Source organism: Perissodus microlepis, chromosome 5 (assembly GCF_051167445.1).
Source record: "Perissodus microlepis isolate ML-2025 ecotype Zambia chromosome 5, ASM5116744v1, whole genome shotgun sequence".
Lineage (NCBI taxonomy): Eukaryota > Metazoa > Chordata > Actinopteri > Cichliformes > Cichlidae > Perissodus > Perissodus microlepis.
The window spans coordinates 15,726,033-15,738,847 of NC_140465.1; the positions used below are offsets into that span (position 1 = coordinate 15,726,033).

General features: G+C 41.6%; 1 protein-coding gene across 1 annotated transcript; it reads right to left on the minus strand.

Moving 5' to 3' along the window:
* Positions 1–1,091: 1,091 nt before the first annotated feature.
* Positions 1,092–9,354, minus strand: cyp27b1 (cytochrome P450, family 27, subfamily B, polypeptide 1). The gene is made up of 9 exons (XM_084928202.1): positions 8,602–9,354; positions 7,870–8,060; positions 7,395–7,585; positions 6,638–6,838; positions 4,209–4,372; positions 3,945–4,111; positions 3,768–3,849; positions 3,470–3,667; positions 1,092–2,323 (listed from the first exon to the last, which is right to left on the minus strand). Exons 1-9 carry the CDS (start codon positions 8,827–8,829, stop codon positions 2,210–2,212), a joined length of 1,536 nt encoding a protein of 511 aa, XP_084784328.1. The 5' UTR covers positions 8,830–9,354; the 3' UTR covers positions 1,092–2,209.
* Positions 9,355–12,815: the final 3,461 nt, after the last annotated feature.

Sequence of the window (12,815 nt, forward strand, 5' to 3'; positions counted from 1 at the left end):
GTAAGTATTTGAAATGTAACCTTTTTTTTTTTTAACTTCTTCTCTATTATAGATGTAACCGGCAAAGTGAATCCCCATATGTGTAAAAGTGAATAAAATCCACATTTTCACATTTGAATGTAATTATGCAGCTTCATGAAAAAACATCTTGTCCACCAGGTAAATGTAGTGACCAGCCCAGCAGTTTTAATATTGTAATTTGATACTTTTATATCTAATACACCACGCCTCATTGGTCCTTTTGCCAGCAGACACTTTAAAACTTTTCCAGAACGGTTTTATGGTATTTCTGGCGCTTTTGCAAATGTACTCACTACAGGGTATAAGTTGCAGCATTTATTTCATCTGCATGGCCTGGCAGAACAGATACTGTATCACAGTATTCACACAGATTCTTCCATATCCATTTATCTATAGCAAAATATAGATTTGGGGTCAAGAACACACTTGAATGTCATGGTTATTTGGGGCCAATGATTTCTTTGAATTGTTCTTTTTCCTGGGTGGAATCATCATCGTACATTTTGTTTAAAAACAAGAACACTGTGTACAAGTTTGGATTTATTTTGGATTCTCTCTAATACCCACAAGGTCAAAAATATACATGCACGCTCAAATATACATGTACAGCCCCATTCATTTTTGATTAGGGTGGAATTATGGAAAAAGAACAGCTCATGCCCATGATGAGTAAACCTGTGACCACAACTGTAATAACTGAAGCACATACCTATAAAACACATGACAGTGGTTGAGGTTGTGCTTGGCAGCAATGTGGTCCAAGCTATTGAGTCACAGCAGCTGCACAGCAATTTACACTGTCACTGTCATTTTGTGCACTTTATGTTCAATATATGTATTTTTGTTGTGCCTGAAATGAACAAATAAATGAAATGAAATGTCACACAGGAACTTTGATACCCAGCGTTATTTTCATGCAAACATTTGTAGAAAACGTGTGGTCCATGTAAAACATGCTTGATTGACCTGAGCCCTAGTCTGATGGTGCTGTGGATGATGATGGAGGGAGATATTTTCTTTAATGAGACACAAAGGCATCACATAAAGAAACACATGGTGCAAACAGTAGGCAGAGATTCAACGTGAAACCGTTTATTGACATTTACAGTGACAGTTTCCAAATGCGATAAATTAGAATAAATACAAAGTTCAGATCGTGAAGCTTATTACTTACAAAATGATGTAATATCTTTCAAGTTTAGATGTATAAAAAAAAATATAAAATAAAAAAAATAAAAAATAGATAAGCTTCGCCAGTGAACTAAAGACAGTACTGAAGAATTTGAAAAGAGTACAGAGTGGCCTGTTTTTGGATTTTAGTGGCATTATATATATTCATACACAAGCATAATCTTAGCAGCTGCCTTTTTTTAAGGAACCCATCACTAGAGGTTTTTGCACCATAAAAGCACCTTTAAAAACACAGTTCAATCAACATACTGACAATCATGTTTACGGACACCTCTGTAGATTTTTTTTTTCTTCCGTGTGCAAGACTGAACTCTGAACTCCAAATTCTCTGTGGCTCATGATGTTCTGGACGTACATAGAAACTCTCTTGAAATATTTGCACAATCAGGACACACAGGAAACTGCAGATACCACGTATCTACGAGCGTGCACGATCACAGTTCATAATCAGATTTAAGAGACGGTTACCAAATTCAGGGAAACTAATTTCTGTCAAATTCCAAGAAATGCGGCAATGACTAAAAAGATCAAATGAAGGACGAGTAGCGAGGGCACACACGTCAGATTTCATTTCCTTACTGTATATCTTTCAACTCTCTCCCCACTCCTCCTTTCTCAATCCGTTTTCCACACCGGCCCAGATTTTGCCCAAAGTTTGCATGAATTGTACCGCACAGCAGACGGAACAGACGACAGACAGAAGATCCCTTCTTTGGGTCTGGCCTTTGCACAAATGAGCACCTTTTGATAAAACTGGACATTACCCTTCTCCCAGTTGATAATGCCTCTGTAATAATCCATCAGCCCTCACCCTTCATCCATCTGTCCTTCTCCACATGTCCACCTGCAGGCTGCAGGTGAGAAGGGCTTTGGTCTTAGTTGGGATGAAGGCTGAAGGCCCGCTCTGAAATATAGCACCGCGATAACAGCGCCTGCTTGTTCTGTCCTGCTTGTTGCCGCTCACAGGCACGTAACTGATCAGTTCCAGGAGATTAGGTCACCGTTCAATAAACTGCAGGCTGATGACATTTTCAGGAACTAGAAGTGTCCGTGTCATGGGCTTCACAGAAGCTCCCTCTGTGTTCGGCTTCACATCGAACTCTGAAATGATCTAATGAAATCAGAAACAGAGCAGATTAAGCGCAGGGCGCCTGAAATGAAAAGCAATCAAGTGCTGCGTAGTGACCCTGAAATCTACAATTCCTTACATGACTCAGAGAAATAATAGAGTAAGAAGATTTGCGGGAACAACTTCTAACACATTTATCAAAATCCTACGCTGTGTAAATTACTTACAACACAAACTGTGTTCAAACACCAAGTAACAGAATGTGTTTTTCTTAATTAAATACATTCCCAAAAGCTGACATACACTGTACAACCTAATTTCCCCCAAAAAGGTGGGATGCAGTGTAACATGTAAGTAAAAAACAAAATAAAGTAATGACTTGAAAAGCTTTTCTACCCCATAATTAATTAATTAATTAATTAAAATAGTACAAAGACAACATATCAAATATCAAAAGTGAAAATTTTAAAATATGTGATATAATATGTTCAGTTTAAATTCAGATGCAAGTAACAAGTTTTCAGAAAGGACTGGAAATACTACATAATCCTTAAAAGACACCGGGTGAAACATCTCATAGCTAATTGGATTAATTAGTGACATGATTGGTTATTAAATGAAATTCTCCAGGAGTCTTTCACTTTCGAGTTCAGCTGTTTCAATGACTACATGCAAGTACTTGAACAATTAAACAATTGGAGGTTGGAGACAAAGTTAAAGAGGCAAGGCTGAGAGGATTTGGACATGTGCAGAGGAGGGATGTTGACGATGTAGCTGGAGGCAGGAGGAAAAGAGCAAGACCACAGAGAAGTGGTGAAGGAGGACATTCAGAGAGTTGGTGTGATAGAAAAGTATATGCTCGGGATAGGGTGATAGAAAGATGGTCTGTCTGCAGTCCAGACCTGTGCTCGATTAAAATCAACAAATATCACCAAGGAAACACAAAAGTGTGAAGTGTGTCAGAAAGGGATGTCACTGTAATTAAATGCAACAGCTTAAATATTTGACATGTTGTCTTTATTACAGTTTCCTAATATTTTGGGGGTAAATGGGGTTGTATATTCTTTAAGAATGCTTTTAGGGTTTTTTGTTTGTTTTTTTAGTCGAAGTTTAATGGCAAATGAAAAAAAACAAAAACAAACCCCACACAGAAAAAACAAGAAAAAGACAAAAATTGCTGTAACTCACCCTGGCAAGAGCAAGGTAGAGCTCCAGCTCAGCAATACGGCGACCTATGCAGCTGCGTTTTCCCACACCGAAGGGCACAGAGGCATATGGGTGATAAGTCTGGTCTTTGTTCAGCCATCGATAGGGATTGAAATGATTTGGGTTTGCAAACACTCCTGGATCCCGTGATGTTGCAAAGTGGCACAGGGTAATCAAAGTCTGAAAGGGAATTTTATTTTGGTCAGATAGGTTTTTGACTATAATGGAAAAACTGAAGCATTACAACTTGATACTGGCTAGAGTCAGATGGTGAACTCACATTTTTTGGGATGAGGTAGCCTCCAACCTGTATGTCTCTTTCTGGAATGACCCTTGCATTAGCAGGAATAACAGGGTATAACCTAAAAAATAAGGAAAACAAAACACAATAGCGTAAGCTAAATTTGATTTCAAATCTCAAAACATCTTCAAATATCTGAAACCTTTTGAGTTATACCTGAGCACTTCTTTGACTATGGCCTTCAGGAAAGGCATTTGAGCTACATCCGCAGCCTCTGGTATCTTTCGACCTTCAAGTACAGTCAACACCTCCGCCCGGAGAGTGGCCTGTACATCTGGATGACGGGACAGCTCGTACAAAGACCAGGACATGGTGCTGGAGATCTGAAACAACAGAGCGACGGATGGTTTTAACCATTTGCTGGCCTAAAACGGTAAAAGTGATACTGATAAAGGAAGACGGCAAAGGAGCCACTCTCACTGTGTCAACTCCTGCAAGGAGCAGCTCCGTGACGTTGCTGTAGACTGTCTTCATGGGCAGCCCCGTCTGCGACAGGAAGTAGGTGAGATAACGGCCCTCTACTTTCTCTCCTCGGGCAACCTTATCTGCTTCGGCAGTCAGACGCTGGTCAATGTGACCTTTTGCTGCAGATACGTGGAGATAAGCCACGACACATTTATCCCTCGATGATGATGATGACACAGAGCGTTAAGTCTTTAACTTTCCGGTGTCAGGTTCAATAAAGTGAGGTCAAATTCCCCTTCTTAAAAAAAATCCCTAAAACCACGTATCAATTTCATGACTAACATTTAAGCGTGTTTCAGCGCAGATGATCTTGAAGTGCGTGAAGGTTAAAAACTTTAATCTCCCTCTTGCCGATCTAGCTCGAACCAGTGCGATTACGTCAAAACATGTCTGATGTCTCAGATCTTCTGTGAGTCTTAATGTACTGTGTGAGAGAGCGTGGGATGTCAACCCAGGGCTAAGTGGAAACCGGCGGCAGCCAATGACAAGAGAGGAGAGCAGAAGGAAAATAATAACATCAAGTGTGGAAACATCATGTTTGTCTTGGTTCCACATTGCAGTGCCAGCTTGTGTAACGTATCTCCAGCTTGAGTACAGCCAGAAGCATCTTTATAATATCCTGTAGTCTCATCTCTGGTATATGACTTATATTTAGTTTTTACTTGTGCATTTTATATACAGGGAGTGCAGAATTATTAGGCAAATGAGTATTTTGTCCACATCATCCTCTTCATGCATGTTGTCTTACTCCAAGCTGTATAGGCTCGAAAGCCTACTACCAATTAAGCATATTAGGTGATGTGCATCTCTGTAATGAGAAGGGGTGTGGTCTAATGACATCAACACCCTATATCAGGTGTGCATAATTATTAGGCAACGTCCTTTCCTTTGGCAAAATGGGTCAAAAGAAGGACTTGACAGGCTCAGAAAAGTCAAAAATAGTGAGATATCTTGCAGAGGGATGCAGCAGTCTCAAAATTGCAAAGCTTCTGAAGCGTGATCATCGAACAATCAAGCGTTTCATTCAAAATAGTCAACAGGGTCGCAAGAAGCGTGTGGAAAAACCAAGGCGCAAAATAACTGCCCATGAACTGAGAAAAGTCAAGCGTGCAGCTGCCAAGATGCCACTTGCCACCAGTTTGGCCATATTTCAGAGCTGCAACATCACTGGAGTGCCCAAAAGCACAAGGTGTGCAATACTCAGAGACATGGCCAAGGTAAGAAAGGCTGAAAGACGACCACCACTGAACAAGACACACAAGCTGAAACGTCAAGACTGGGCCAAGAAATATCTCAAGACTGGTTTTTCTAAGGTTTTATGGACTGATGAAATGAGAGTGAGTCTTGATGGGCCAGATGGATGGGCCAGTGGCTGGATTGGTAAAGGGCAGAGAGCTCTAGTCCGACTCAGACGCCACCAAGGTGGAGGTGGAGTACTAGTTTGGGCTGGTATCATCAAAGATGAGCTTGTGGGGCCTTTTCGGGTTGAGGATGGAGTCAAGCTCAACTCCCAGTCTTACTGCCAGTTTCTGGAAGACACCTTCTTCAAGCAGTGGTACAGGAAGAAGTCTGCATCCTTCAAGAAAAACATGATTTTCATGCAGGACAATGCTCCATCACACGCGTCCAAGTACTCCACAGCGTGGCTGGCAAGAAAGGGTATAAAAGAAGAAAAACTAATGACATGGCCTCCTTGTTCACCTGATCTGAACCCCATTGAGAACCTGTGGTCCATCATCAAATGTGAGATTTACAAGGAGGGAAAACAGTACACCTCTCTGAACAGTGTCTGGGAGGCTGTGGTTGCTGCTGCACGCAATGTTGATGGTGAACAGATCAAAACACTGACAGAATCCATGGATGGCAGGCTTTTGAGTGTCCTTGCAAAGAAAGGTGGCTATATTGGTCGCTGATTTGTTTTTGTTTTGTCTTTGAATGTCAGAAATGTATATTTGTGAATGTGGAGATGTTATATTGGTTTCACTGGTAAAAATAAATAATTGAAATGGGTATATATTTGTTTTTTGTTAAGTTGCCTAATAATTATGCACAGTAATAGTCACCTGCACACACAGATATCCCCCTAAAATAGCTAAAACTAAAAACAAACTAAAAACTACTTCCAAAAACATTCAGCTTTGATATTAATGAGTTTTTTGGGTTCACTGAGAACACGGTTGTTGTTCAATAATAAAATTATTCCTCAAAAATACAACTTGCCTAATAATTCTGCACTCCCTGTAATATTTTACCAAGTGCTTTTTTGGAGACTGCAGCCTGCTTGCAGTTTCTGTTATCACTTTTAATTTTAAAGTACCACTACAATCATCTCTAAACATTTTTCTGTCCAAGCTTAAAATGTTGTGCTGTGAGAAATAGCTTACCAAAGTCAAACATGTAATCCCAGCACTGGCAAAAGATATTCCAGGGTTTGGGGAACAACTGGTGCAACCAGCTGGGCATGGCCATGGTAAGAAGCGTCATCACAAACATGGTGTTGATAGATTGGATGAAACGCTCCGTGTCTTCGGGAACAACCTGATCCAGGCAACCAATTCTGGATTCGAACAAGACCGAAGAAATGCCTGCCAAAGCAAATAAAACCAAGCTCATGACGAAGGCAAGAAAAGATGACTAGCGGCTTTTTTTTTTTTACTGAAAGCTTCTGAGGTGACCATGCATGACATTTATTTGCCAGGTTTTTAGCCTCTTTATCAGAAATGCCTATTAACTAAAGGTGTTACAGTTAAATAAATAATACTGTCTGCATGCAAAGTGAAAACTTAAATATTGGCAGCTTTCATCAGCTCCAAGTATCCAGCATTTATATTTAACTCCTGCAAAAGTGACTATAAAAGAGCTTCGGTGTAGCTATTTATATCATTGCGTAAGATCAACAAGGGGTCATTTCTCATCAAAACATGGTTACATGCTTTTTTCCCCTCCAGCTGTACAATAACAATGATGACAGAATGGTAAACTGCACATGAGCATGAATTATTAAGGCATGCCTGCACAGGAATGTGTGTTTAAAATGTTAACAATGTGACATAATATTTGTGCATACAGATGGCTTTGATTACAGCGTTTACGTGACACGGTACATCCTGTGAAGATCCTTGAGACGGCATGAAACCTTACCCTCGAGGCCGAAGCGATAGAACTCGCTGGCGATGTCGGTGACGAGGCCCTGAGGATGTCTGCTGAGGCGAAGTTTGGCAATGAGATCACTGACGACACTGTTCAGGGTTTTATCATAAGCTTCCACTGCCTTCGGCCGCAGCATGTGTTTCCCCAGGAGACTCCTCACTGTCTGCCACTCCTCCCCCTCACTAGACACACGCGCGCACACACATTAATGTAAAAACTGATACAGTGGCTCCAGCTGTGCACACAATTCAGTTAACTGCTCTATTGCATTGTATACTGACTGCATATGCTAAAGTTCTGGCTCTTTCTATCTGTAAGTGAAGGAAAGCTGAAAGAAGAGTGGTATAAAGTCTTTGAACTGAATGAGCATGGCCAAATATTACATTTACTTCAGCTTTATCATCTGATGAGAAACAAAATGGAAAAGAGGAGGAAGTAAAGCAGAAAGATTTTCCTGCAAGCTTACGCTGTCAAGAGTCCGTAGTGATGACCTCTCAGCTTCCTGTAGTCCTTCCAGGAGGAAAGATCGGAGCGCATTGGGTGCTCGCCTTCCTGCCTCAGGATCTGCTCAATGAGCGATGGATCAGCCACATGAACTGTCAGGATGGGACCAAAGCTTGCCTTCCACATAGGTCCATACCGCTGGACTCCCTCCAGCTAGGAGATGAGACAAAGGTTGTAAAGGCACTGCAATCATCACCTTTGGAGGCACCCTCCTCCCTCCAGTTTAGAGCTCACTGCAGAGATGTATTTGCCTTGCAAGCGTTTTAATGCACTAGTTATTAGTTATTTGTTTTAAGGATGCATTCACTTCACATAGGCACGATCTGTCACGTTGACAAAGGACAGTTCATTCAGCTTAGAGTGAAGTGCAAAGCTCTCAGTAGATACAGAGATTTTAAACTGAAGTGAGAGACAGCTTGAAGCAGGAGGTATAGACTGGATGTGCTTTTGTGAGACAGCGAAACTTCGCAGAGGGGACGAAAAATAATTTAAGAGGATATTTTATAAATGTCACATTGAGAGGGGAGTCAAAGTACTTGCATTGTTTTATGTAAAAAGAACCACCTGCACAGAATAATACACTCACGTTTTTAGTCTACAATGACGATACGTGCACTTTGGATAATTTTAGTAAAAGTGCAATAATTGTAAATTTCTCATACAGGGTTTTTTTTTTTCGTGTTTATCTTCTTACCTGTAACTCATGCAGGCGTGACAGACCGCGTTTGGCAAACAAGTCCCAGGCGAAGCTGGTGACCGACGGCCCGGGCATCTCGTTCAGCGTCTTCACTCCCTGCATCTTGGTGCCCTCCGAACCGGCTGCTGCACCCTCAGTCCACCTCTCCATCAATTTGACCAGCGGGAATGAGCTCCGGCCGGATACTCTGAGCGCTTGCTGCAACATCCTTCTCACAAAGATCATGGAGCGGTGACGGAACGCGGGCCTCTCGGATGTCGACGCTCATTTTGTTTTACCGGTTGAGCGTCCTATTTATAACTGCCTTATGACCTGCTCCTCGAACCAGGCGAGCAAAAGCTGTAAATTTGCTTAGTCTGGGCCAATCATGGGTGCAAAGGCAGCTCAGGTCCCGCCCCACATGGATGAAAATGGGGAAGGCGTGTACCAAGAAAAAGGTGTGTCCAATCAGAAGGCTGAACCCAGACCATCCCAGCGGCGGCACACGTGGAATCCCAAGATACTTGTGTTACTGTTGAGGCTCATCTGTAGTCCCGAGAAGCACTTTGGTCTCCGATAGTCCCCCACCACCATCACCCACCCACGGCCAATGCTATGGTAAATCCAAATTATCTGAAAGGGGATAAGGTCTATTTAACAGTGATAACAGTGCTGAAGGTTAGTTTCGCCTTAAATAAACATGACAGGCAGCCCGTTGATCCAATAACTAAAAACCTTTAGAAACACTAGACAAATATCTGTAATGAAACTGAGGGAGAAAATAGGTAGAGCTGGTCTGTGTCCTGCCCAAGCTTTGTTTATACAGCTACGGCCAGTTCTTTTGCTGACTTGGTGGGTTTCCTAGCAGAAAATCCTGACCTGATTTCATACTGGAAGCTGTCCAAAGCACCATGTGTGCGGACTGTGAAGTAACAACCCTGGGGCTGTACTCAGAATCTGCTTTGACATTTGCTCCCATCGTAGATCACCCAGTTTCACAGAAACGCAGAGGCATGACCGGCATTTTCAGGCAGAAACACACCCAAAGGTTGGATGAGGGTGCAATATCTCAGCTCATGCAGCTTTCTTCGTTTTTCATATTCGCTATGGCACATTCAAACATGTTGAATGTTTACAGGGCAAGCCTGCAAACATGTTTTGCATGCATGTTTTTGGCACTGCAGTGCAGGAAAAATGCACATTTTGATTAATTCAAAAGAAAGTGTGTTATTTCACACCAAGGGAGCTACAGGAAGAAAGCATTTCTAAGTGCTATATTATATAGTACTGTGAAAAACCCTTGTGCCACACACCCCTCATTAAACTGCTCTTTAGCAATAGTTCTCCAGGGTTTCTGAAGGTCTTTCAAAGGTTTGGCCTTGGCTGCTTTTTCACTCATTTCCAGTCCTGTCCTTGTACCTGACCATTTTCAAAGAAATACGAGTTTTGTTTGTTAAGCCACTTAACACTGATGTATGAATCATTCAAGCATAAAAAGGCACTTAACTGTTAACCTGCGTTGTGTCTACAAATAATACAGTGGCTTGCAAAAGTATTCTGCCCCCTTGAACTTTCCCACATTTTGTCACATTACAGCCACAAACATGAATCAATTTTATTGGAATTCCACATGAAAGACCAATACAAAGTGGTTTACACGTGAGAAGTGGAACGAAAATTATGCATGATTCCAAACATGTTTTTACAAATAAATAACTGCAAAGTGGGGTGTGTGTAATTATTCAGCCCCCTTTGGTCTGAGTGCAGTCAGTTGCCCATAGACATTGCCTGATGAGTGCTAATGACTAAATAGAGTGCGCCTGTGTGTAATCTAATGTCAGTACAAATACAGCTGCTCTGTGACGGCCTCAGAGGTTGTCTAAGAGAATATTGGGAGCAACAACACCATGAAGTCCAAAGAACACCCCAGACAGGTCAGGGATAAAGTTATTGAGAAATTTAAAGCAGGCTTAGGCTACAAAAAGATTTCCCAAGCCTTGAACATCCCACGGAGCACTATTCAAGCGATCATTCAGAAATGGAAGGAGTATGGCACAACCGTAAACCTACCAAGACAAGGCCGTCCACCTAAACTCACAGGCCGAACAAGGAGAGCGCTGATCAGAAATGCAGCCAAGAGGCCCATGGTGACTCTGGACGAGCTGCAGAGATCTACAGCTCAGGTGGGGGAATCTGTCCATAGGACAACTATTAGTCGTGCACTGCACAAAGTTGGCCTTTATGGAAGAGTGGCAAGAAGAAAGCCATTGTTAACAGAAAACCATAAGAAGTCCTGTTTGCAGTTTGCCACAAGCCATGTAGATGACACAGCAAACATGTGGAAGAAGGTGCTCTGCTCAGATGCAACCAAAATGGAACTTTTTTGGCCAAAATGCAAAACGCTATGTGTGGCGGAAAACTAACACTGTACATCACTCTGAACACACCATCCCCACTGTCAAATATGGTGGTGGCAGCATCATGCTCTGGGGGTGCTTCTCTTCAGCAGGGACAGGGAAGCTGGTCAGAGTTGATGGGAAGATGGATGGAGCCAAATACAGGGAATCTTGGAAGAAAACCTCTTGGAGTCTGCAAAAGACTTGAGACTGGGGCGGAGGTTCACCTTCCAGCAGGACAACGACCCTAAACATAAAGCCAGGGCAACAATGGAATGGTTTAAAACAAAACATATCCATGTGTTAGAACGGCCCAGTCAAAGTCCAGATCTAAATCCAATCGAGAATCTGTGGCAAGATCTGAAAACTGCTGTTCACAGACGCTGTCCATCTAATCTGACTGAGCTGGAGCTGTTTTGCCAAGAAGAATGGGCAAAGATTTCAGTCTCTAGATGTGCAAAGCTGGTAGAGACATACCCTAAAAGACTGGCAGCTGTAATTGCAGCAAAATGTGGTTCTACAAAGTATTGACTCAGGGGGCTGAATAATTACGCACACCCCACTTTTCAGTTATTTATTTGTAAAAAAAAAAATGTTTGGAATCATGTATGATTTTTGTTCAATTTCTCACGTGTACACCGCATTGTATTGGTCTTTCATGGGGTAATTCCAATAAAATTGATTCATGTTTGTGGCTGCAATGTGACAAAATGTGGAAAGGTTCAAGGGGGCCGAATACTTTTGCAAGCCACTGTAGCTACAACTGTGCATTACGTTTTTCTCCCATATATGAGGCATAAAAACAATAATCAGACTTGGGCTTACTTTCTATATTAATGCCAGAATATTTGCAGTTACCATTCTGTAATAATGAGGACACATCACTGTGTGTGGGGGTATATATGTGTGTATGTGTATGTATGTATATGTATATGTATATATATATGTATGTGTGTGTGTGTGTGTGTGTACTATATGATCATAAAAAAGAAAGCCCTCTTTAAGCTGCATACTCCCCTCAAACCCAGGACTTAATCTTTTTAAATCATACATTATGCTCATAATATGCCAGCCAAGCATTACAAACCTTAATATATAAATATGTGCTGCCTAAGGGAGGAAGAATTATGGGTTGGTACCAGAAAATTAACTCTGCTGCCTACAAAGGGTTCTTTCAGAAATGATATATTACATTTGTTTTCATGCAGTGAAGTGAGTGACACAGACATGAATGTTATACATGCAGAAGTATTCATTAGAGTTACTGCAGTGTTAAAAGCCCGTTACCCTCAGATGATCGGACTCTGTCATGAGCAAACAGTGTGGGGTTTTTTGCTGATTAAAACTGTGATTAGGAGAATTTTTTTTCCTTGCCACTGCAACATCACATGTCTAGTGAGCCTGCTGGTGGGTTACTTAACCCCTGCTGACATCATGCAAGATATTCAGACTTTAAGCACTTAGATGGTGTTTGGGATAATGTGGAGAACACTCCAACCCTTTAGATGAATTGTCTTTATTTTATGGTCCAATCTCTCTACAAAGGCCAGATATGGTGTGATTTTTTTTTTAATTGTTTGTTTATCTTTTTGGCTCAGGGGAGGATTCAGTCTTATGAGGATCACTTTCTGTGCTTCTGACCCTTCCCCCCCACACACTTACATAAACTGTTCAGTATAATCAAAAATACACCCTTGATAGTCAAGCTGAACATGGAGATTAGTTCTTCTGAATCAGTTATTTTCCCAAAGCGGAGTGCTGGTCCAAGGAGACGGAAGTGCGAACATTACAAATAAAAGCAGCACGACTGTGACATAATAAAGTTAGATTTGATTG